At 40.4% G+C, this 27,528-nt stretch overlaps 1 protein-coding gene across 1 annotated transcript in view; it reads left to right on the top strand.

Moving 5' to 3' along the window:
• The window catches only part of LOC135703153 (spondin-1-like), a 146,942-nt gene that overhangs the window by 88,064 nt on the left and 31,350 nt on the right, over window positions 1-27,528 (top strand). The window contains 1 exon segment of the mRNA XM_065224260.1: window positions 26,793-27,105. Coding sequence (XP_065080332.1) covers window positions 26,868-27,105 — 238 coding nt within the window. The 5' untranslated portion in view covers window positions 26,793-26,867.

Raw genomic sequence — 27,528 nt, 5'->3', positions numbered from 1 at the left:
ATCAGTCAGGAGAAAAAAGGAACCACGAGCGCATTTTTGAATGTTATTCTATTTTTCCATATCCAAATGTTTGATTTTCTGCACGAACTAAAAGTGCTCTCTGTATAAAACCGCTGTAGTCACTATTTTGTCTGTCATCCATTTTCTATTTATGGACGCGCGTATGCACGATAAATCGTTCCACATAACCAAAACAGAGCGCACAAAACAAAACAAACCGAGCGGAGAAAAAACTGATGGAATAATCGGTCCGTCCGCCATATTAGCTTTCTCAATGTTTGTTAATTTAAATTTACACGAGCATGTAAATTTATAGGTTTTATCGTTCAAAATCCGATGTTCTTCGATAAGTTTTTACATCGCGTGGTGATATTACACTGCAAGAGAAAATTAATCGAATAATCGTGTAATTTTATGAGTTTCATCATGTTTTTATTATGTTTTGGTTTACACGTCATGTAATATTCATTATTTTTTGCTGTGCACACTTACATCGAGAAACGCTGATTCAATCGAGATTCGTTCAATCTCAAATTGATGCAGGATTTAAAAAAACGTTACTTTTGCGTAACTTTAATTTTCAAAGCATTAAAAAGATGGGGTTATCTTCCGTGCTCCTTCCTCCTAGATCCACCAGTGAAGCTCGAGTGAAGCATCTAATGGCAAGCGGGCGTTTGATAGAAGCCGCCTGATCTTTATGCGAGTGAATGTGTACATGTGTATGTGTACGAGTGCTCGTTTATGTATGCCCTTGTGGGAGAAAAGCTTTTTATGGGAGAAGCTTGTAATAATAAGGCTATTGTGTTCATGCATTAGGAAACATTTCAAACATCAAAGAAGGCTACAATAGTGACAGGACCCATTTGTGGTCGGGTATTTTAATAAATAGGCACCTGCACAAATTAAACGCCCTTACATAACGGTGGTTTTTCATGTTTGTTATTTAAATACTGACTAAGAAACACATAATTCATTTATCGGTCAAAGATGACTTAGTCTAATGTTGTTACAGTAGTATGATTTAATTTAAACCCCGCTAATCTGCACGCCGTGCAAATTAAAAATGGCTAAAATGTCATTTAGCTCACGGAATTGAGGAAAGCGAAATGAAACATTGTGAAACGGGACGCAGAACAAAAACAGAACGTTTTTCCGATGGTTTTAAGGGTTACTAGAAGTTCAAATTCTCATCTCACTGCGTCCTAGCAAGAAGAACGGTCGACTTGTTTCGCGCTCCGTTAATTTGGAAGTTTTCTCGCTATTATCTGACGTATATAATCAGTTTTTTCTCGCTTAGTGATTCCTGGCATAATTCCCGATAAATTTATCAAAAAGTGAGTTTTTTTCTGAGAAGAAAGTGTGTTTTCGGCATCATCGGAAGGAAAATTGTTTTTGCGATTGCCAATTCGCCAACCATTTTGCGCACCATCGGTGCGTGGTCACGCATACCTGTGCACACGGATCATCGTCATCGAGTGTCAGCATCTGCCTCCACATTCAAACCGCTCATCCATCTCGTGTGTTCAGCTGAGTGCCGAGCTTCATACAAGCACACACCAACGAAGACCGCCCGCGGATCGAAGATCATCAAAGCTGCGCGTCGCTCCGCTGCTGCTGTGTAAACGCTCGGTGGTAGTAGTATAGGATTTTTTTTTTTTGTTTATTGATTTATTTGATAAGGCTCAACCGAATTAACTTTACAGAGCCGAGGATTCTTGGTTACTTTACAATACATCTTAAAACTATAGTCAAAAGGTACAACACAATAAACACTTTATCTTCCGCTATCCAAAAAGCCTCCTCCATCAGAACTGGAGCCGCTTCCAGTAGTTTCATTGTATGGCAAATTTTTGTACGCCAACGGGGGTCAGAGCGCGTCCATTGCAACAATGGACGCAAAACGTGGTCAGCACTCACACACTCATCACGAAACGGTTGCTTTCCAAAGTCGACGACGCATCGACCGAAAGAACTGCTGATGAAGAACAATGTGGAGGACCACACAATGGTTGCTGCCGAGAAAACAGACGATCGCGTAGCACACATCGAGAGTGGCCTGCTTTTGTCGACAGCCGAGTGAACACTCGTAGTATAGGATTATCAGATAAGTTTTTGTTCTTGTTTCTTTCTCTCTCCCATCAGTTAAATTTTAAGTTTGTGTTCTGTGTTTGTAGTTTTTTTTTTGTGTATTGTGTCCGAGTGATTATCGTTTCAGTGGTAGAGCGTTTTTCGCTCCCACTAGTACGGCAAAATGGACATTTTGTCGCAAGACGAAATGGACGTTTTGTCGGAAGATGACACCACTTTGCCACGCGATGGCAAGAAGGGTCGAAAACGTACGTCATCTCAGAAGAAAGATGATGTCATCCCTGGTTCATCGTCTCAGTCTGGCAAAGGACAGGCTCAGATAAACCCCCGATCGCGAGCCTATCCAGATGACTCGACTGGCCCATGGGTTGTCTACTTTCAGCCCAGAAACAAACCTTTGAATGTAATGCAAATTACTAATGATCTGACGAAGCGATACTCGGCCGTGACTGAAATCACGAAGGTTAGGCACAATAAACTTCGTGTCTCCGTCTCTAACCTGAAGCAGGCTAACGAGATTGCTGCCTCCCAGCTCTTCACGCTCGAGTACAGAGTTTACATCCCAGCTCGTGATGTGGAGATCGAAGGTGTGGTCACCGAAGCGAGTCTGACCCCCGAGATCTTGGCGAAGCAAGCGGTTGGCCGTTTCAAGAACCCCTTGCTTCCCACGGTTGAGATACTGGAAGTCCAGAAACTGAACTCAGTATCTTTCAGCGAGGGTAAAAAGAGCTTTACCCCCACAGACTCGTTTCGAGTGACCTTTTCTGGTTCAGCCCTTCCTCACTACATCGAGTTGGGAAAACTTCGGCTACCTGTGCGTTTGTTTGTTCATCGGGTCATGAACTGCCAAAACTGCAAACAGTTGGGACATACGGCCTCTCACTGTGGCAGCAAGGCACGCTGTTCCAAATGCGGGGAGAAGCACGAGGATGGCGCCTGCACAGTCACTGCACCAAAATGCGTGTACTGTAAGGGAACTCCTCATGGTCTCTCATCGTGCCCGGCGTACAAACAACGCGGGGAGAAACTAGAACGCTCTCTTAAGGAGCGTTCCAGGCAGTCTTTTGCAGCAATGCTAAAAACAGCCACACCATCAACCAACGACAAAAATCCCTTTGCTGTTTTGTCTGATGACGAGTCTGACTCTGACTTGGCTGAGGAGGGAGTTTCTTTCAGTTTTCCGGAAGGTTCTGCACGGAAACGAAAACGCATCCGTTCGCGGAAAGTTGCAGATAAGGAACCCCAAATCAGCTTGCCCAAATCAAGGAGTGATGGAAAAAAGGAAGTTTCAACTCCTCCTGGTTTCCGCAGAACTGACTATAACCAGAACTTTCCATCTCTCCCGGGGACATCAAAAACCCCTGATGGCCCATTTTTAAGAACAGAAGCCCCTTCTTCATCCGGGTTGTTCTCATTTGATAAAATTGTGGACGATATTCTCAAGTACCTCAATATTTCTGATCCTCTCAAAAGCATTGTTCTGGCAATGCTTCCTTCTGTGAAGACCCTCTTGAAGCAATTGACATTGAAGTGGCCCCTCATTGCAGCAATCATTTCCTTCGATGGATAATTTTCCAAACGAGATCGGGGATTTGATCACTGTTCTACAGTGGAATTGTCGAAGTCTCATTCCTAAATTAGATTCTTTTAAGTTTTTAATTCACAATAATGATTGTGATGCATTTGCTGTTTGTGAAACTTGGCTCTCTTCAGATATCGATCTTCCTTTTTATGATTTTAACATTATTCGACTGGATCGTGAGGATTCGCGTGGAGGAGGGGTACTTTTGGGGATCAAAAAGTGCCATTCCTTCTATAGAGTGAATCTTCCACAATTTGCAGGTATTGAAGTTGTTGCATGTCAGGCTATTATTAAAGGTAAGAGCCTTTGTATTGCTTCTGTTTATATTCCTCCTAGAGCCGCTGTTAATCGCAAACAACTTTCAGATATCTGTTCGGTACTTCCTGCTCCACGGTTGATTATGGGAGATTTGAATTCCCATGGTACAGGCTGGGGGGAACTGTATGATGACAACCGTTCTACTTTGATATATGACCTCTGCGACAGCTTTAATATGACAATTCTTAACAATGGAGAAGTAACACGTTTGGCTGGCCCATCCTCGAATGGAAGTAGATTAGACCTCACACTTTGCTCTAACTCATTATCGTTGGATTGCACGTGGAATGTGATCCAAGATCCCCACGGTAGTGATCACTTGCCGATCAAAGTTTCAGTTGCCAGTGGGTTCAATCCGTCGGAACCCGTTAACGTCGCGTACGATCTTACCCGTAATATCGATTGGACAAAGTTCAAGAATGTGATAGAAGATGCCCTAACGTCGGTAGAAGGGCTTCCACCGTTGGAGGAATATAACTTCCTCTCCAATCTGATCTTGGACAGCGCGCTTCAAGCTCAAACTCGGCCGGTTCCAGGAACGTCTTTCCGTAGGAAACCTCCTTCCCCTTGGTGGGACCAGCAATGCACTGAGGTTTATCGTAAAAAGTCCGACGCGTTTAAGCTTTTCCGGAAACGTGGAACACCCGTACATTTCGAAGCGTACTCGGCTCTTGAACGCGAACTCAAGAGCCTCATCAAAGCCAAGAAACGCGGATACTGGCGGCAATTCGTGGACGGATTATCGCGCGAAACGTCGATGAATACGCTTTGGAATGCGGCGTGAAAGATGCGTAACCGGTCTTCAAACAACGAGAGCGAGGAGTACTCCGATAGTTGGATTCTCAAGTTCGCGCGAAAAGTATGTCCTGATTCTGTGCCGGCACAGATGATTCCTCGCGAAACGACGAATTCGGTAGACGAGATCAGCCAGCCTTTTTCAATGCTGGAGCTCTCACTCGCGCTCCTTTCGTGTGGCAATTCGGCTCCGGGGGCTGATAGAATCAAGTTCAACTTGTTGAAGAACCTCCCAGACGTCGCTAAGAGGCGCATGTTGAACTTGTTTGGTCAGTTCCTGGAGCTTAATATTGTTCCGGATGATTGGAGGCGGGTGAGAGTTATAGCCATTAAAAAGCCTGGAAAACCCGCGTCAGATCATAACTTGTATCGTCCCATCGCGATGTTATCGTGCATTCGAAAATTGTTGGAGAAAATGATCCTTTTTCGCCTCGACAAATGGGTTGAGACGAACCACCTACTCTCAGATACTCAATTTGGTTTCCGTAGGGGTAAGGGAACGAACGACTGTCTCGCGTTGCTTTCCACAGAAATTCAGTTGGCTTTTGCTAAAAAAGAGCAAATGGCTTATGTATTCTTGGATATCAAGGGGGCTTTTGATTCAGTATCCGTTGAAGTCCTTTCAGACAAACTCCACGCTTGTGGCCTTTCCCCATTAATTAATAACTTTTTGTACAATTTGCTGTCAGAGAAACATATGAGCTTTTCTCATGGAAACTCTACAGCTTCTCGATTTAGTTACATGGGTCTCCCCCAGGGCTCATGTTTAAGCCCCCTTCTGTATAATTTCTACGTCAGAGAAATTGACAATTGTCTAAGGGACAACTGCACGTTGAGACAACTTGCAGATGACGGAGTAGTGTCTATGACAGGGCCCAAAGGGGTCGACCTGCAAGGACCCTTACAGGATACCTTAGACAATTTGTCTACTTGGGCTATCCAGCTAGGTATCGAATTCTCCACGGAGAAAACTGAGTTGGTCGTTTTTTCTAGGAAGCATAGCCCAGCACAACCAAAGCTTCAACTTTTGGGTAAACCGATCACTCATTCTATGTCCTTCAAATATCTTGGGGTCTGGTTCGATTCAAAATGCACCTGGAGAACCCACATTGAGTATCTGAAGCGGAAATGCCAACAAAGGATCAATTTTCTCCGAACAATTACCGGAACGTGGTGGGGAGCCCATCCGCAAGATCTTCTAACGTTGTACCGGACAACGATTTTATCGGTTTTAGAATACGGTAGTTTTTGTTTCCAGTCGGCGGCTAAAACTCACATCATCAAACTGGAACGGATCCAGTATCGCTGTCTTCGTATCGCGTTAGGATGCATGCACTCGACTCATACGATGAGTCTCGAAGTGTTAGCGGGCATGTTGCCACTCTCTGATCGGTTTTCGGAATTATCCCTCAGGCTCCTCACCCGTTGTGAAATTATGAACCCACTGGTGATTGCAAACTTTGAGAAGCTTCTTGAGCTAAACCCTCAAACTCGTTTTATGTCATTGTACTACGTGTACATAACACAGGATGTCAGCCCTTCGCAGCATAATCCCTATCGTGTTTGCTTCTCCGACTTCGACAGTTCTGTTCATTTTGATTTATCAATGACGCAAGAGATTCGCGGAATCCCAGAGCATCATCGTTCCATGATTGCTCCGTCAATTTTCGCTGCAAAGTTTGGCCAAGTTGATTCCGCAAGATCGTTCTTCACAGATGGATCACTAATAGAGGCGTCCGCTGGTTTTGGTATTTATAACGAATTTCATAGCGCCTCTCGAATGCTTCAAGCTCCTTGTTCCGTATATGTTGCTGAACTGGCGGCAATACATTATACGCTAGAAACGATCGCCTCACTTGCACCAGATCATTATTTTATTTTTACGGATAGTCTCAGTTCTGTCGAGGCTATTCGCTCCATGAGGCCGGTAAAGCACTCCTCGTATTTTCTCATGAAAATACGAGAGCTTCTAAGTGCTTTATCTTTAAGATCTTTTGTCATCACCTTTGCATGGGTCCCATCTCATTGCTCGACGACGAATTTTTCTTCATTTATCGTCAACAGTCCCTCGCCAGCTGGCAACATAAATGGAGTGAAGGGAGTTTGGGACGATGGTTATATTCAATCATCCCTAAGGTGTCGAAGTGTCCTTGGTTCAAGGGGTTGGATGTGGGTCGAGACTTCATTCGTATGATGTCTCGCCTCATGTCCAATCACTACTCGTTAGACGCTCACTTGTTCCGTGTTGAGCTGGGGGACAGTAATCTCTGTGAATGTGGACAAGGTTACCAGGACGCAGATCACATTATTTGGTCATGTGCTGAGCACCGTGGAGTCAGATCTGAACTGTACGATTCCCTTCGGGCTCGAGGTAGACAACCTAATGTTCCAGTTCGGGATATTTTGGCTAGACGCGATCTGGAGTTTATGCAACTCAAATATGTTTTCTTGAAGAATATTAACCATAGATTGTAAGTTTGATTAACCTTGTGTTTAGTTTGTGTTTTGTATGTGTGTGTGTATTTTTTTGTGTAGATTTGTTTCTGTAAAAATTGTATAATTACAGAGTTGATATAACGTCGATAGGATTAAGTATTTGTTTTAGAAATAGTGAAATTTTTTAATCATAGATCATATTCCAAATCTCCTTTTCCCTCTCCCGATCCAAACAATTGTCATCCACTAACCTCGAGAAGACCGCGAGTAATCGGTTCCAATCCTTTAATTTTAGATTTAAGACATTTATAATGTATAAAGAAAATGATAACTTGGCTCTGTAAAGTTTATTCGAATGAGCCTGTACAAATAAAGTAATTAACAAAAAAAAAAAAAGAAGTTCAAATTAAAAATGAACCCTTTTCATATGAATAAAGTGTCGTTCAGATCAGTGTGGGTCCACGGTAATCCAAAATAATTGATGTTTTTGCAGTAGAGCTTCTATTCTACGTCATCGTGATGTAGAACCCAAAATCATTGATTTTGGTGAAAATCGCTTGGCTGAATATATATCAAACATTATTTTGTTTTTATAATTTTTTTTAACATAACCTTAACAACAAAAGTATTCGTAGAACAAACATTGTTCAGCACTAAAAACTCTATCTTTTGCATGTATTAGTTTTGAAAATACTTAAATGCTTTTGTTGCTAATTAGAAATATTAGATGATATTTTCAAACATCTGGAGAACTTTGAGATTTGGGCATTTGTAAACAAACACTTCAATCACCGATTTCTCACGAATAAAAGCTCAATCTCGCGAACAAACTTTACTAAATGAAATAAGCATCATTCCTCTACCTGTATGTGTTGTTAGTTTTTAAGATTGAGCTTTATCTCGTGAGAAATCGGTGATTGGCGTCTTTGTTTAAAAAAGAAATTACACCCTAATCTCAAAGTGCTCCGAATATGTCTTGCCACTTGCCTTAGTTTGAGAAATGTTGAGCTTTGCAATCCGTTACAAATCCATAACATTCTATTTTTCTGTATGCTGTATGAAATCAACAGTAAACATAAATAACAAACTCATCATTCTAAGTCAAAATTCTGCAATCAGTTTCCAGTCTCCAAGCTTTCCGTGGAATTGTTTTGTACCCGAATAAAAACAAAAAACCATTCAACCCGCACAACAAAGTCATGGCTAACTTGTTTACCGAAAAAGTTAACTAAATTCCCGCAAACAGACAGACGTTTTGCCTCCTCCTCGCATCGCCTGCTTGTGAGTGACTTGAAGAACTCCCTCCCTTTGGAAGCGCACCATTTAATAGCAATTCCGCTTCTCAAATAATGGATCCTGTGATGGTGGCGAGATGTGACACCATAACACACGTGTGCGGTGCGTTTGGTTGGGTGAGAGGGTGAAAGGATCAAAGATAAAAAATAAGCGAAACAAACAACAGAATGAAGATCCTGTTTCGGGAAATGGTTTTTCGATTGTATGGAATTCACTTGTCCGTCATGTTTGTTTGCTCTGGCACGGCGGTGCGCCTTCCGTCAAAAAGCACATGCTGTGTCGACCAACGACCATCGACCGTGACACGTTGGGGATTTTGGGTCGGTTTTCTCCTGCTAGACGGTCTTCTTCAGATTGTGGGTTGGCATTCTCCTAGCGCTTCAGAGATGGATGGTTCCGGTTGATTGAATATTTGCCTCCGGAAGGTTCATATAAAGGCAATTTGGCACCCGCTGCTGTGGTGTTCAGGTTGGATGATTATTTGTTGAGTAAACGACGCATCTTTATGTGCGGGGCATTGCAGGGTTGGATTGGATGGGTTGAGTCATCACATCATGAAATTAGCCATTTGAGCTTTACGTAATAACAACGAGCTTATATGAAACAGTTTTTGGATGCTTGAACTTGGGTGATGGGTGAATTCATAGCAGTGTAGGCTCTGCTCATTTTCGCTTCTTCTACAATTTGGGTTCATGCCGTAATATTAAACTATGGAACAAGTTTTCAAAACAAGGATCCACGGCAATTCCTAGCCCAATGCAAACTCAAATGCGGCTCTGGTGAACGGAAGTAACAGGTTTGAGATGTTGAAATGGAGCCGAATAAAAATAACTCGAGCCGGCAGATATAAAAATAAGATTTGATGGGGATTAACTCTCGGCATGATGATCGATTGGATTGGGTTCATGAATTCATAGCTCTACCCATGGTACACGTGTCTTGTAGCTTCAGTAACTGTGATGGACGTGGTATGTTGATGAATCCATCAACATTCTTTCAAGAAATCAATTGCGAGAATCCAGTGTAATTTATAGCTTCCACTTTCATTGAGAGAGCCCTTTATGCTATTTCTTCCCGCACACAAAACCGCCGGCCTTCGAAGATTTAATGCGGAATTTAATTGAAATTCTCTGCTCTCTAACCCCAGGGCTAAACACATTTTGGTTCGGTTACAACTCACATGCTGTATAAGCTGCCATGGCTTTTGTCTGCAGCTCTGTGCTGTCTTACTATAGCGGTATATCGCACACCACACCAATTCAATAACAGATAGCTGGAAATGGTTGAATTGTGGTTCGGATGTCGGTTCGCAGATGCCGCATTATCATTAACTAGCAGAAGAATTATGCGCTTGAAATTCTCTACGTTAGCGCCGGTGGTGTAGTGGTAAGCGTGATTGCTTTCTCACTTTTTTATTCTGAGGGATAAAAATCTCTGGTCAAGCCTTCCTTTGGAAGGGGGAAGTAAAGCTGTTGGTCCCGGCCCATGTGTTTTGCATGGGTGCGATATCCTACGCAGGTGTGGAAGCTACCTTCCTGCACATTCGATTGCCGCCAATCAATAGCAATCTGTGGCTGTGTTCCATTTGGTGAATTTTCACTTAAATTTGACAGAAGGAAAATTTTCAAATAAACCTGCTATTCAAGCAGACTTATTTCTGACAAACAAGGAATCAACTTTGACAGACGCTTTCTCGAAAATCGACCGATTAACAACAGAGGGATTTTCGAACAACTTAATTTGTTTTCGAAGTGTCAAATTTAAGTGAAAAATTTCCAAATGGAACACAGCCTATGTCCGTCGATGAGTGGCACTAGAATGTGGAACCGACTGTAAATAAAGGAATGGACTTCTCTACGTTCGGATTTATTTCTGTTGGGAGAAACTGTTCAATTTCGACGACATTGATGGATTTGATTCAAATTGCCCTTACCAGTGCTGATAAAAATCATTTCTTCTACCGAAGATAACAAATCAATGATTTGTTGTCTTCGCTTCTACACTAAAAATTAACCGAAAATGAAGACAACCTTAACAGATAGACCAACTACCTGGATGAATTTGAATCAACACGCTATTTCAAAACTGAATGAACAAAAACAAATTTTGACTTCGAAACTCAGCCGGCGCCGATGGTGTAGTGGTAAGCGTGACTGCTTTCTAACACCCCGACGGGTCTGGGTTCAATCCCAGCCGAGGTCGGTGGGATTTTTCTGAGGCATAAAAATCTCTGGTCATGTCTTTCTTCGGAAGGGAAGTAAAGCCGTTGGTCCCGGCCCATGTGTGTTGAATGGGTGCGATATCCTACGCAGGTATGAAAGCTGCCTTCCTGCACATTCGATTGCCGTCAATGGATGGCAATCGATGTCCGTCGGTGATTGGCACTAGATTGCGGAACAGAGACCGACGTTAAATAAAGGAAAGAAGAAGAAGACTTCGAAACTCAGCGGTTGCCTTCACGCTATTACAAAACTACCCAAATTTGGGTAAAATCCACCCAGATTGGTCAAAACTGAACCTACCCGAAAATGGGTAAACTGTGTTCGGAGTGACAAGTTGACAAATGAACAACGTCGATTGGATTAATGTCGATGTTCTTCATTTGTCAACTTGCCACAAGGCTCGCGCACAGCAATCCTTCGCGGAAATCCTAAAGTCAGTTACTCCATCTTCCCGAATTTTCCCGTGTATTTAGTAACCTCTTCGACCTTCTCTCTGTTGATGACCAGAGGTCTGACCCTTATGTTGGCGAAGGAAGGCATTTCGTTTTCAAAGCTCCATCTAGGAAACGATCCAAAATTACCACGCAACAGCCTCAGGAGGCCTCTCGTATTGAACCTCGAGTCATCCAGAAGAAACCAGGAAGTAGCGGTAATGTGGTGGTCTACGTAGTGGTAGTGGTAGCATGTGAGTTGTTCGTGGTCACGTTTCAATGAAGTTTTTTGGCTTGTAATACCTCCTCAAGCAACGTTTCTCTTCGATATTCTGACTCGTTATGCGAAGACATGCCTGAATAGTGTGGAGTTCAAGAACATTATCTACGCTAGTGAAATTAAAACGTATTTCTAAATGTGCCTATTCAGTATACTCCATATTGGCTCTGTACCGTAATTGTGTTCATCTGCTACCTCATTCTACTTACACACTACCTTGAACACTCACTGGATGAACACAAACAGAGCAGTGACTCGTGCTGTTACTACAAAGATGAGTAAATCTACGCTCGCTTTGTCAACCGGTTCCAAAAGTGACAACCAAAACAAAAAACGATCGAGGGAAGACTTGGATAAGACCGAAGAACAAGACGAAACCTTCGACAATCTGTTGGTGCGAATAAAACAGATGATCGATGATGGAAACACGAAAATCGAACAAAAGATCGAGTCAAGCAATAAAGCCGTTGTTTGTGAAATTGCTACACTGCGTGAAGAGGTGCACCAACTGAACTACGCCCGTGATTTAAATCGGCTAAACGAATCTCATGCAAAAACGGAATTGGATGTGCTGAAAAACAAGGCTGCTGTTAACAGATTGCCGAAATCAAACGATCTTATTTTGACTGGAGTACCCTACAGCCCCATGGAGAACACTGGTGCTCTAATTCAGAAAGTTGCAGCTGCGCTTAAATACAGTGATACGAATGCCCCAGTTGTTTATACCAAACGATTGGCTCGAACACCTTTTGTTGCGGGTGCAACACCACCGATTTTGATCCAGTTTGCCTTCAGAGCATCCAGGGATGAATTTTTCCATCGCTATTTCGCTAGGAAGAATTTGAACTTGACTCAGCTTGGATACGACGTTGACAGACGCATCTACATAAATGAGAATCTCACCGAATCAGCTCGTTACATCAAAGGGACTGCTCTTAAGCTGAAACGTTCTGGGAAGGTTCATCATGTTTTCTCCAAGGATGGGATCATTTTTGTGAAGCCGACTGAAGACGTTCCAGCTCTGCCGATTTACTACGTGGACCAGTTGGCGGAGTACGGATCGATCAAACATCAACATCATTAAAGCCGTCTATACCAAACCCTTACCTACGAATTTTATTTATTCCTTCATTGATATTTCCATGGCTCCGTTCCTACAATTATCCTTGATATCTTCCCTCCTAAAAGTCAGACATCGTTGGACCTCGGATAAACCTTCATCATGGGCGTTGTTTATAACTGATGCTGTTGCTGTTGTTGCTGTTGCTGCCGTTGTTCTCGTTGTCTCACTCCATCATCATAGTCACCGCCGAAGCAGACATTGTTGCGTTTTATCGACTTCAATTGAGTGAGCGATCGTACATCACATTATCAGATGAGTAGAATATTAACGAAAACGATAGAAATGTATGTTGTTTTGTTCTTTGACTCGATGCTTTTTCCATTCCCTTCCTTCAATCTACTTTTCCGGTTCATGCTCTCACTGTTGATCATGTTTCTGTTTCTCGATGTCGGTTAATCAGATTAATATTGCACGGACAGGATAAGGTATTGCTGATATCCCACGAGCTGTTATGAATGTGGCCCTACTGGATGATTGCTTGAACGTATGTCATATGAATGTGCAAAGTTTGTGTGCTCGTCAATTAAGCAAATTCAACGAATTTAAGCATTGTTTTGCTAGTAGCAAAGTTGATATCATTTGCGTATCTGAAACCTGGTTAAATGAAAGTATTGACGATAATTTAATTGCCGTGGATGGTTACCGAGTTTTAAGGAACGATCGCAAGTACAGCAGAGGGGGGGGGGGCATTTTTATTTATCACAAACTAGATCTTGATTGCAGAGTTATTGCTGTCTCTGATTCTCTAACGGAATTGGAAGACTGTAATCGAACCGAATATATGTTTATTGAAGTTCGAGTAAACAATAAATTATTTCTCCTCGGTGCTATTTATTCGCCACCTAGAGTTGACTGCTCTAGTTTGCTAGATCAAAAGCTTTCCGAACTGTCACTTAATTATTCGAATGTTATTTTGATTGGAGATTTCAACATTGATGTGAGTAAAACCAGCGTTAGAACTTCACGCTTTTGCAGTGTTCTGGAAAATTTTGGATTAAACATTGTCAACAATGAACCAACGCACTTTTTCTCTGGTGGAAGTTCACTGATTGATTTACTGATAACTAACGATACTGATTTTGTTCTAAATTTCAATCAAGTTGCTGCTCCTGGTTTTTCTCAAAACGATATAATTTTTTCATCACTTAATATATCTCGTAGAAAGTTGGATCTCCCTAAGTTATTTAGGGCTTATAATCGTATTGACTACCCTCTACTACAAAGTACGTTGACAAATTTTGATTGGTCCCCGTTATATAGTATTAGTGATTCTGACTTGGCACTCGAGTTCTTCAATGCACACATAGTTGATCTTTTCAAAAATTTCGTTCCTCTGCGATCTGTGCGGTCCAATCCCAATGCGATGTGGTTCAACAATGATATATTGAATGCAATGATTGTGAGAGACATTGCATATCGACTTTGGATATCAAGTAGAATTGAATCGTATCATATTCAGTTTAGAAGACTTCGTAATCGGGTAACCAGTCTGATAAATAAGGCTAAATCAAATTTTTTGAGCAGTGGCTTGGAAGCTGCTAACTCTAGTAAAGAGCTGTGGAAAAAACTTAAACATTTGAATGTTGCCGGAAACTCTAATAGCAGTGTGAAGATTCATAATACTAGTGATGAAGTTAATGCCTTTTTTGGTGAAAATTTTACGATAGATCCTGAATTACCGACGATACCACCACTGAATCCTGAAGGTTTCCGTTTTTCTCCTTGCACTGATTTGGAAATTTTGTCTGCAATTTTATCAATTTCATCCAACGCGATTGGTATGGATGGTGTTCCTTTAAAGTTCATCAAATTGATTTTACCCTTCGTAATAACTCCGATTTCCTCCTACCTGTTCAACTTATTCATTTCGACCGCTAAATTTCCTCGTGCATGGAAAACCGCAAAAGTTATTCCAATTCGGAAAAAGCCTGCAGGCACTAGCTTGAATAACCTTCGCCCAATCAGTATCCTATGTTCATTATCTAAAGCCTTTGAAAAGATTCTTAAATCTTAGATTCAAGAGTATATTAACCGATTTAACTTACTCAGCCCTTAACAATCAGGTTTTAGGTCAGGGCACAGTACAACTTCATCACTTCTTAAGGTGCATGATGATATCCATAAATTAATTGATAAAAAAGGAGTTGCTTTTTTACTTTTGATTGATTTCTCTAAAGCTTTTGACAGGGTCTCACACGTCAAACTACTGAAAAAAATTATCACACCAGTTCGGATTCTGTCGTGAAGCTGTTTCTTTGATCAATTCGTATTTAAGTGCTCGCACTCAAGTGGTGGATATTGAAGGTAATCTTTCGGTTCCCATTAATATATTATCAGGTGTACCCCAAGGGTCAGTATTGGGTCCTCTTTTATTTTCATTATTCATCAATGACCTTCCGTCAGTATTGCAAGTCTGTTTGATCCACATGTTTGCGGATGATGTTTAATTATACCTCTGTTCAATTGATGCATCTGTAGAAGAAATGGCTCGTCTAATCAATAATGATTTGAAGTGTGTATCACTATGGTCTTCAAGAAATCTGCTTCCGATAAATTCATCTAAAACAAAAGCGATGTTTATTTCCAGACGGCAGACACGCATTGAGTTACCAAATCTTTTTTATAAATAATGATATTATTGACTTTGTTAACAAGTCTTCTAATCTCGGTATAATATTACAAAATGATTTAGAATGGGATTCTCAAGTAAATTCCCAATGTGGAAAGATTTATGCTGGATTACGACATTTAAGGCTAACGGCTGCTATGTTATCGGTATCAACCAAAATCAAGCTTTTCAGCTCTCTTTTGAAACCACATTTTTCGTATGGACTTGAACTGATTTTAAATGCTTCTGCTAATGCTTTGGATCGTTTAAGAGTTGCCTTAAATCACTGCGTACGTTGGGTTTTCAATTTGTCAAGATACGCTAGAGTAACACACTTACAACGGCAGCTTTTGGGCTGCCCATTTTATGAATTCTTTAAACTGAGAAGCTGTGCTACCTTATTCAAAATTATACATCATGGCCCAAACTATCTTCATGAAAAATTACAACCATTCAGAAGCGCTCGAATAAGACACTTCGTAGTACCGCAGCATAACTCCTCTCATTACGGTAGTACCTTTTTTGTTCGTGCAATAATACTATGGAATCAGCTTCCTACTTACATTCAATCTATACAATCAGCTGCAGGATTCTACCGTGAGAGTTTGAACTGGTTCAGTGGAGGGAATTGAATGGAAGGGAATGAGCAAAGGGTTGAGGTTTGGAATAGCATATATTTAAAAGTAGTTTTGTATTATATTAAGTTATGTTTTGAACCTTTTTGTTAAGGTGATACGGCACGTCATGCAACAATGGCTGTCCCTAAAATCATTAAATAAACGTATTATGGTATGCGTACGAAAGACATCTTCCTACAAAACAGTAAATTACTAATTACATACCTTAAAAAATGGGCCTGAATTGTATGAATAAGATCTGGATACATATTTCAATACTTTGCCACCCAAATATTGCCAATTCATTCACTCATTGGTAATATTTACATTAAAAAGTACGATCAGCGGATTTTGCTCTGCTCAGGGCATGAAATTTCAACAACTGTTTTCACTAGCTTTCACTTCTCAGAACCACACTAAAAACAATTACGACACGTGCTTCTACAAGTACTTTCAAGTTAATTCACTTTTAAAGACGATATTCACTTAAATAATATCATTTGCATCGTTAAAAACGCGAGCCGCGAATAATTTTGCATGTTGAAACTGTTTTGATTACCTTTTTTCTACACACCGCATTACGGAGGTGTGTGTAAGAATCATCTATCATCGTATCCAGTGTTGTCGATTTAATTGAAACAAAGTGTGTAAAAACAATGTTTTTATTGCTTTTTAAGGTACTTAAACTGTGTGCAATTTAGAAACCATCACTAAAAAATGTTTAAAACAATTTCTTATTTTGTTTCTCAAGGCAAAAAAATGATAGTCAATGATCCTAGAAATCTTCTATAGAAAACATATGTGTCGTTCTGGTTGCACTGCTCGAAGCCATCAGCTGATATGCAAAAGGCGGCAACGGATGATTCAAAAACAAAAACATACACTATAAGAAAAAATATCCAACGGCCAGTTCATTTTTACCTACTTTTGACTTTGAGTGGGTAGAAACGAATTGTCAGTTCCATACTAATTGAAAACAATCAAATGAAAACTCTTCGACCCACATTACCTACTTTTGGCCTCGCTTTTGGCTTCCTGCAATATAGTGCCGAGATTTGTGAAATTGAGTCATTTTGGGATCTTTTTTCTTACCGTGTACCTGGAGTTTTGAGCTCTGGAATCACTTTTGGACAGGTCGTATGTAACCAAAGTGTGATGTTGAATCAATTAACTTCTATGATGACTTGACATGTTGGTCTTGGTGGCTAGGCGCAAAATTGTTTTCTGTATAGGAAGGGGTGTCCTGGGAGGTGGTAGGTCGATAATATTGGCAAATTGAATGGAAATGTAGTGATAGTTTCTGTTACACATTCGACCTAATAATAACGAACTCTAGCAGCTATGTTTACGGTAGTTGCGGTAGTGCATGATGTACACTCACACTACTACAGCATCAATGATAATCAATTCACTGACACATAGAAAGGAGAGAAAAAAAAAAGCAAAAAAAGCGTGACGTATCGTATCACCTTAAAGTGGATTGAATTGCCTTTGTGGTGTGAACAACGAAGAAACCGATTGTAGAAATTTATAAGAGAAAACTCTTACTCTACAAGTATACAAGTAAATAAATAAATAAATAAATAAATAATGTTCCAAAAGCCCCTCCACCGAGTTTCAAATCATTTGATTTTGATAGATCCTTTCCGCGACTTCCAGGTTCTTCCAAGGATTCAGATGTTCCAGTTCCACAGCCAGGACAACATGGAGCTATGTTCACGTTTTCTAGAATTGTGTATTTTCGAAATATTGAATGTGTCTGACTCCACGAGGAACATTATTGTATTGATGATTCCAAAGTTGAAAACTCTTTTAAAGCAACTAGCCAATGCTTTCGCAATGCTCATCAAAGTTGATGAGCAACGGCCAATGCTTTCGTCGATCATCAACTTTGACGTTTAAAACTACTAACGTTTGAGAGTGTGGCAGAGTGTTGTCTGTTCGTCTGTTGTATTTTAGTTTCTGTTCTCTCGAAGTTGTCCCTTCCCAAGCACTTCTCTTTATGTTTCGTTGCAGTTGTAAACAACAATCAGTCATCTCGAGAGAGATCAAGAGCACTTTCCCGTCCCCTCACTGCATCTCCCATGGTCAATCGTGGAGATAAATATATCAATCGCATGCTTGTGTACCTTTTCCTTGATCCCTTTTCCACCTGATCATAGATTGTAGCCTGTAACCTCGATTAAGCCGCGAGTATTTGGACAACTCTTGTACTAACTCTAGTGTTAAGAAGCATTGTAAAAAGTAAAATAAAGTTCGGCTCCGTGAAGCTTCCGCATTTGAGCCTTGATAAATACATGAATTCTAGACTAACATTTGAAAGGGGCGTAAGAGCCAAAATGTAAACAAACCATATTTTGCCACATATAGAGAGAATAGTTCACAAACTTCTCGATAAACACGAAAAAGTAGAAGAAAATATCACTTCAAATCACCAAAAACGTTTCTTCTTACATGGCGTATTTCCAACTTTCAAATCTATGATGAATATGGTTGTTACGCCTTGCACCAGAACAACGAATTATATTGTTTTAATATGCCAAACGTATTGACTCTGTAGTATCTAGTCACGCCCGATTCATTTGAAACGCATCCGATTGATATTTCACGTGTAAACAACGAACAAAAAGAAGACCAAAAAATCTCCGGGCGTAATTCCACTCTCACAAAATTTGCGAACGAAGAACCAAGGCGGAACAACAAACAAAAAATCCCGAGGGTGTACTTCCACGGCGTATCACCAGTGTTGGCAGTTCAAAGGGTGGATGATCTGGGGGGTAACAACATGTATGAAATTATCAGGGCGTATGATGTTTTCTTCTCAATTTCACGACAAAGAAAACTTTTTTTGAGTTTTTAGTGATGCACGATGATAGATTACACTATTAACTATATGTCAAGCTTATAAAATCAACCAGAAAATGGAAAGTCGTGTAATAGGATTAATTTTTAGGTCAACAAAATTCAGAAGCGATTTTCTCGATATGGTCATTTTGGAATTACGCCCTTTTCAAATGTTAGTCTAGAATTTACAACAGCAATTGAGGATTGCTTCCAATTCTGACAATGTTGGGTTCGATGCTCAAGTGTTGATGAATATCAACAAACGCACATTCGTCGATGCATAATGAACTCATTTGTTCATTTCGCTCGTACGAGATAGTGAAGGTTTTTGAAAACAAACGCAATCCATGTACATGTAGTCATTGCTTGTGATGATAATTGATAAAAACAGATACTGGACCTGGATACATAGATAGATAGATAAATATATAGGCATCCAAGCAACATTTTTGGTATTATATCTTGAAGACCCAAGGGGTATTCAACTCTGCACATCGCAATCTGTGCCGAGCATTTTATCTGTGCCGAAAGCTGTGCCCAACGTTGTGCGAATGTGCCAAAGTGTGGCAATCAAGCTGTCGGTCTCAGTACCCCATGAGTTTAACAACCCTGCAGTTATGAATTTTGAGATTATTTGTTTACCTTGTCAAGTTCTCACAAATATTTAAACGAGCTATTTGTGTGGATATTGCATAGTATGTACGAGGGTAATCACTGTGGCTGTCCTGTTTATAAGTAAAACGAGCATCAAATAACACGCATGTGAGTCTTTTTTTGTAGAATATTCATTCCTCTTGGTTCAACCAACAATCAATACGAAACTAACGATTTTAAATTGGCTCACCACTTTAGTAGCCTATTGGTCCCAAGCAAACGATTAACGTACCCTATTCTAGTTGAAATTCTATTACTACACTATGTTTGTTTTGATTCGTTATGAAAGTTTGACAGATAACATCAGGGGTGTGTGGATTCATGCAGAACATGCAGGGATGAGTGGAATAGCTTGGGACTGCTTGGGACCGTTGTTCTGGTACTGAGTGAGCCAAAAATAATAATGATTTTCTTCGGGACCCAGTGGTCTTAGAGTTACCTCTATGGTTCAACTATGCCAATCGAATGAGAATATTGACAAGCGCTGGATCGTCGGCCACTGCTGGAACTGTTAGCCAGCATACGATGACCGTTGCCAACTTCGAAGTTCTGCCACTCCACGAGAAGGATAATGGTGTCTGAAGTTGTCCACCCATGAGAAGAAAATTCTGCACCGGGTGTCATTCTGGCAGACGTTCACCGAATCCGGTATCATAAGTACTCAACCGGAAAGTGGAAGATGTGCCTCTACATTATCATCATGCTACTAGGGCAATCAGAAAGGATTCGACCTAAAATTTCCACCGGCAATAGTAAAGGGCAAACACGAAATTATTGCGACACCGAAAATGTCATGCCAATTTTCTTATAATGTTTAGAATCAAACCAAAATTTTAGGGTAGTTTTATACATATATTTACTTTAAAAATCAAAAGAAAAGTTAATCGATGGAGCCTTGAGTGTAAAATTGAACGCATTTTCGCTTGATGCCCTCCATCAAAGTCTTTACAGTGTCATCCGGTACCAGTTTCTCAGTTTTTTTTTCATTTCCTAACATATCCTTCTCGTCTTTGACTGTCTTCTTGCTCTTCCGAAGTTTCCGCTTCATTATTGCCCAGTACTGCTCCACCGGGCGCAGCTCCGGACAGTTTGGCGGATTCATGTCCTTTGGAACAAAATGGACAGAATTGGCCTCATACCACTCCAGGACACTTTTAGAATAGTGGCATGATGCCAAATCTGGCCAAAATAGCGGAGCTTCGTCGTGCTGCTGCAAGAACGGCAAAAGGCGCTTCTCGCGGCACTCAGATTTGTAGACTGTGCCCTTTGCCAAGAAAGGCTCACTCCTCAGTCCGCAAGAGCAGATGGCTTGCCAAATGAGATATTTGGAGGCGAACTTCGACATTTTCTTCTTCTTAAATTTGTCGTCCACATCGAACTTGCTCTTGCCGGTGAAAAACTCCAACCCCGGAATTTGCTTAAAATCGGCTTTTATATACGTTTCGTCGTCCATCACACAGCAGCCATATTTTGTCAGCATCTTTCGTAGAGTTTCCGTGCCCGAGTTTTAGCCGTCGATTGTTGCCGCTCATCGCGGTTTGGGAAGTTCTGTACCTTGTATGTATGTAGTCCAGCTCTCTTCTTTGCATTCTGGGCGTAGCTCTGCGACATGCCGATCTTTTTAGCCAAATCACGGCTTGAGACGTTGGGATTTGCTTTAATCATCCGCTTCACCTTTCCCTCCGTTTTTTTGTTCTCCGGTCCCGGTTTTCTTCCAGCTCCTTTGCCGTGGTCCAACGTCAACCGCTCCTGGAACCTCTTCAACACTCTGGAGACGGTTGAATGGTGAATGTTCAACATTTTTCCCAACTGCCGGTGGGACAGGTCAGGAAATTCCAGGTGTTTGGAAAGAATTTGTTCTCTCAACTCGCGTTGGTTCACCTCCATTTTCGTTGAATCGAAAAACACGACTTCGAGTTTGACAGCATGTACACAATACACATCAATGAGAAAGTGTGCAAAATTTGGTTGATTTTTATCCAATGGTAAAAAAGTTATGCCCTGTTGAATGTGTCGCAATAATTTCGTGTTCGCCCTTCTTTGTCTTTCTCATCGCTCTCAACATCTTACTTTTAATCCGTTCATCCACATCTTCCATCGACTAATGTCCAACAGCATCCAAATGCTGGTCCAGGATCAAGGTTGCCAATGTTTGATCCGCTTTGCATCTGATTGTTACTCATTCATATTTTTTCATCCTTGGAAACTGCTGCGGTTGCAGATGCATCTACAGAATGGCAGGACTGTTTCACACCGGGTTCTTGTTGACACCATACACCAATGCTGAAATTGGAAGTGGATTCTGCAATTCTCTTTACCTATACAATTTGCATTCGGTCCGGATCCTATGGTCATCTGGGGTAAGCAGGCCTATTCCACGCGGCATGGGACTCTGACTAATTTGTTTGGGTTTCCCCCAAAACATAGATCCTTTCTAAGCTAGGTACATCCGTCAAATACCCTGTAAACTTTCTTTAGAGGTCCATCCCCAGGGCTCGGAGAGTCTCGTCAATTGTGCAATTTTTTATTATGATTTGGGAAAACCTTGCTGGAAAATCGACAAAAAAATTAAACTGAAAAAGAAAACTTCCCCCTTATTTTGAAGTAAACAAAGTAGTAAACCTTAGCAACGCTTGGCAAAATCCTGTCAACACAAAGCAGTGATGCTGTTTTATATTATATTCTGTGTCATCCTTGTCATCGTGTACCTTAACTGCCGACCAGTGTGCTACTATGTGTTTCGGCACAGTGTGCATAGTTGATTACCTCTTGAAAAGACCATGGTTTAGGCTTGAAGAGTGCTTTAAAACCTCGATAAAACTTGTAATGTTACTTGGGAGTGGAAGAGACTGTTAATCAAAAAGTTAGTATCCCAAGTAACATTGCAGGCTTTATAGAGGTTTTATAGTAATCTACAAGTCCTAATCATGGTCTACAGAAACCTCATAAAACCAAAATTGTTGCTTGGGATGTCAATTAGTTGGTATTTGAATTATATAAATTATAAAGAAATTATAATGATCAAACACCAGGGATGCCAGAAGGTTTCTGAAAAATAAATCAACAAGATCGAAAATAATATCTTTATAGGGAAAATGGCTCTAATGTTGGCCTATGTGCGCCTAAGATTGCGTTCATCGCTAAAAATCTGCTATTTATCAATTGTATCTAGATGAACGCGTCATTGGGACGTAACTAATGGATATTTTTGGTTGCTATTGAAACTTTAGCCGATTGCTGAATTTATGTATGCGCCCAAATTAGGGACACTTAGGCCGACATTACATAAATTTCCCCTATGTCTTCACCGTCACTTTTTAACTTGGTGAGAGTGTTTCAACATGTTTTTTTTTAATTTATGACATTATTTTAAATCGGTGGCAGAAAGAAAAAAAAAATACCAACCCTCCCCCCTCTCCTTAATTTTCTCACAAAACAAATTTGCAAGATTGTTAAAATTGTCAAAGTTTCTGAATCTTGACTCTTGGATCACAGGAAATTATCCAAATCCTTGAATTATAATTATTTTTTGATGTCTTAGAACTCGAAAGCTATATCAAAGACTTTAATATTTTAAACTGTGCTGATAGATCGATAGATACGTCAATAGATATATCGATTGAAAGATCGATTGATAGATCGATTGATATATTGATTATAGATCGATTGATAGATCGATTGATAGATCGATTGATAGATCGATTGATAGATCGATTGATAGATCGATTGATAGATCGATTGATAGATCGATTGATAGATCGATTGATAGATCGATTGATAGATCGATTGATAGATCGATTGATAGATCGATTGATAGATCGATTGATAGATCGATTTATGGATAGATTGATAGATCGATTGATAGATCGATTGATAGATCGATTGATAGATCGATTTATGAATAGATTGATAGATCGATTGATAGATAGATTTATTGATATATTTATGGATAGATTGATAGATCGATTCATAGATCAATTGATAGATCGATTGATAGATCGATTGATAGATCGATTGATATATCGATTGATAGATCGATTGATAGATCGATTGATAGATCGATTGATAGATCGATTGATATATCGATTGATAGATCGATTGATAGATCGATTGATAGATCGATTGATAGATTGATTGATAGATCGATTGATAGATCGATTGATAGATCGATTGATAGATCGATTGATAGATCGATTGATAGATCGATTGATAGATCGATTGATAGATCGATTGATAGATCGATTGATAGATCGATTGATAGATCGATTGATAGATCGATTGATAGATCGATTGATAGATCGATTGATAGATCGATCGATTGATAGATCGATTGATAGATCGATTGATAGATCGATTGATAGATCGATAGAAAGATAGATAGATAGATCCTTTGATAGATCGATTGATAGATCGATTGATAGATCGATTGATAGATCGATTGATAGATCGATTGATAGATCGATTGATAGATCGATTGATAGATCGATTGATAGATCGATTGATAGATCGATTGATAGACCGATTGATAGATCGATTGATAGATCGATTGATAGATCGATTGATAGATCGATTGATAGATTGATTGATAGATCGATTGATAGATCGATTGATAGATCGATTGATAGATCGATTGATAGATCGATTGATAAATCGATTGATATATCGATTGATAGATCGATTGATAGATCGATTGATAGATCGATTTATGGATAGATTGATAGATCAATTGATAGATAGATTTATGGATAGATTTATGGATAGATTGATAGATCGATTCATAGATCGATTGATAGATCGATTGATAGATCGATTGATAGATCGATTGATAGATCGATTGATAGATCGATTGATAGATCGATTGATAGATCGATTGATAGATCGATTGATAGATCGATTGATAGATCGATTGATAGATCGATTGATAGATCGATTGATAGATCGATTGATACATCGATTGATAGATCGATTGATAGATCGATCGATTTATAGATCGATTGATAAATCGATTGATAGATCGATAGAAAGATAGATAGATAGATCCTTTGATAGATCGATTGATAGATCGATTGATAGATCGATTGATAGATCGATTGATAGATCGATTGATAGATCGATTGATAGATCGATTGATAGATCGATTGATAGATCGATTGATAGATCGATTGATAGATCGATTGATCGATTGATAGATCGATTAATAGATCGATTGATAGATCGATTTATAGATCGATTGATAGATAGATTTATGGATAGATTGATAGATCGATTCATAGATCGATTGATAGATCGATTGATAGATCGATTGATAGATCGATTGATAGATCGATTGATAGATCGATTGATAGATCGATTGATAGATCGATTGATAGATAGATTTATGGATAGATTGATAGATCGATTAATAGATCGATTGATAGATCGATTGATAGATCGATTGATAAATCGATAGATAGATATTTGTGACCATTTAAGCCTTTCTTTATTTTCTTTTGGTGTTTAAAGCCCCAAAACTCTTTATTGTTACGTTGAGCCAACGAATCGACAGTTCATTCTATTCCCTATGAATTTTAGCCTCAAAATATTATTTGGGCTGTCGTACAATCCTCGTACGTAGATAGATAGATATTCCATTTAGCAGAATTTCTTATTTAAAACTTGAACCTTCTTCCAAAATCAATTTCCAAATCACTGAATATCTCATGTGATAAGGAAAAATGTGTTGGCGTTCACCGGGAATGACGCATTTCCAAATCATACCAAGGAGGAAAGAATTTAACTTCTCCCAACTTTAGATGAGCTCATTAGTTATGCTTAATTCAACTGCATGCTTTCTTTGTGCTCCTACCTGTACAAACGAGACCAACTTCCGTCTTCCACGTCACGCTTCTAAAGGAAACTAATTTACTTTCTAAGCTGCATATACTGCTTAATTATTATACTGAGAATCTCGGAGCCAACTCCGTCTACCGCGCCCTGCGTCGTTTATGCAGCAGGTGTACGGTTATGTTTTCCGAGATTGTTTCACGTCACTCCCGTGCACACATCTCTCGCTTTCTCTGGAGTCTGGAAGCACAGGATCTCCCGTCATCAACCTCCGGTTTCCATCCAATTTCATGCACGAGCTGCACGGAAGCTCATAAAACAGCAATCAATTTCGCACGTTGTCGTCGGTCCGCTGTTCGTTATTCATGCATATGAGTTTTTCGGTCTCACCCCTCCACCTCCGCCCCCATCTTTGAACCATGCCGGTTCCGATGTTTACACACTCCTTTGGAACGACGACGACGACGACGACGACGAGTGCATCAGTATCACTGTTATCGACAGGCGCTCCACCGATAAATGTGTGTATCCAAGTAGGCTTCGCTTGTCATCATCATCATCACCCCTTGCACGGCGGCGTTGACTTGTGAAAATTGATTTTCACAGTAGGCTCTCGCCCGTGCCTGGAACAGTCGTCCTGCGATGGGAATTCTTGCCGTTCACGGCCTACGTGATTGTATTTTGGAATCAATTTCATTCAATGTTGCTTTTGTGTAGATTTTATTCGACTTGACATTGAACGGGAATAGCTGGAACGTTTGAATAAATCATGTGGGCAACCATAATCTAAATAGCTTGAATTAATGGGCATAATGCTTTTAGCCAGTATCGAGGAATGTAGTTAAGGATACATTTTAATGACGTTCATTTGAGATGCATTTTCAAGATTGCCTATGTTGGTGCAGTTGCTGAGGTTGCACATTTGTCGAAGTCGTCTTTGCGTCTGTGATGTGAGTCGTAAATCGGAATAGCCTCGTTATGATCAGAATAAATCACATTCAGTTTCGGAATTCACTTGAGGGATGTACAAAGCAAAGTCAACGCTCAGCACATCCTCACTGATTTTCCCATACACTATACTGAAACTACCACAGTCGGTCGGAAGAGTTTCCTGATGTTGGATGGAATCATCTTCGTATCCATCTTCATTCGCATACACTGCGGTGATATGGTAGAGGACGGGTGCACACCAGTCGGAAGTGATATACAGCCTGAAGGAGACCATGAGTTTTCCTTGTCATCCCCTGTGGGAATAATCTTGCAGCACGGATAGATAGATGGTATACGTACGTGCAATAGAATCTCTTCCTTTTCCCGGTTCGCTGTTGCCATCTCGTATCGCATCTTTCGACTCGCAATGTGCCTTTAGTAGCGACACCGAGTTCAAAGGACAACATGCCTGCTACGATCAGGAGAATAGACGATTTATCCCGTTGAAAAGATGGAAATGGAGCATTTCCAATCATCTTTGTTCGCCTCGCCTCTGCTAGCCTACTGTGTCATTCCTGCACACATGTTCCCCATGGAAAATCCTTTTGAAAACCGGAGGAAGAAAAACGACACCATCAATCATGGAATATCAATTTGTCACTTTTCCCCCCATCAACCTCCGTGTTCGATAAGAGCAACTCTATTAATAAACCAAAATCCTTCTCTCTTCTTTCCATCTTTCCAGCTGGGCCAACAACCGCAAACAATCGTATTGTCGGATCTTTTAACCCCTGATAAACCGAGAACCGGATGTAGATCAATGCATCCGAACGCAACACGACGACCGGCGACTCTCGACGCGCGGTGGTGGCAGGTGCAGGTGATTTTCGGTCTGCTGTTTGTGTTGGTGGCTGTTGCGTTGGTTCCGACGGCAGCGGCCCTACGATGTGACCGGGCGCCGGAGGGATCCGGGGCGAGCAAGTCGCCCGCCGATGGACGTTTCCGGCTCAGAATTTCCGGCAATCCGGATAAGTACGTTCCCGGAGAGTCGTACACAAGTGAGTAGCATTTTGTTTTGCTTTCAGGATAATGGTAATGGTGGGAAGTGATTTTCTTGAAAGCACTGAGGCGGATAAACTTGTAGGTCACAGTTTTTATCTACACAGAAAAAAATCTGAATTCCACGCAGAAAAACATTCTGAATTTTAACTTCGTTTAATTTTGAGCTATGCTTGGCATAAACAGCGAAATCGTTTAAAAGCTTGCATACAATATTGCTAATTTATGCGATATTGCGCTTAGATTTACACGACATTTATCGCGTAAATTTATGTTAAATCTAGCGTTAATTTTATGTGCGCTATATCTCGCAGAAATTTACATGAATTTTTCAACCGGTGCATGCATACAAACTTTTATACATGTAAACCTCCTTTCCACGTAAGCCAGCAACTTGCTAGAAATGTTGCCTACAACAATGT

The sequence above is a fragment of the Ochlerotatus camptorhynchus genome, unplaced genomic scaffold (genome assembly GCF_037179485.1).
Source record: "Ochlerotatus camptorhynchus isolate MF236.1 unplaced genomic scaffold, CSIRO-AGI_Acam_v1.1 ptg000209l, whole genome shotgun sequence".
Classification (NCBI taxonomy): domain Eukaryota; kingdom Metazoa; phylum Arthropoda; class Insecta; order Diptera; family Culicidae; genus Ochlerotatus; species Ochlerotatus camptorhynchus.
Note: the sequence above shows the minus strand (reverse complement) of the source record. Positions and strands in the feature narration are given on the sequence as shown.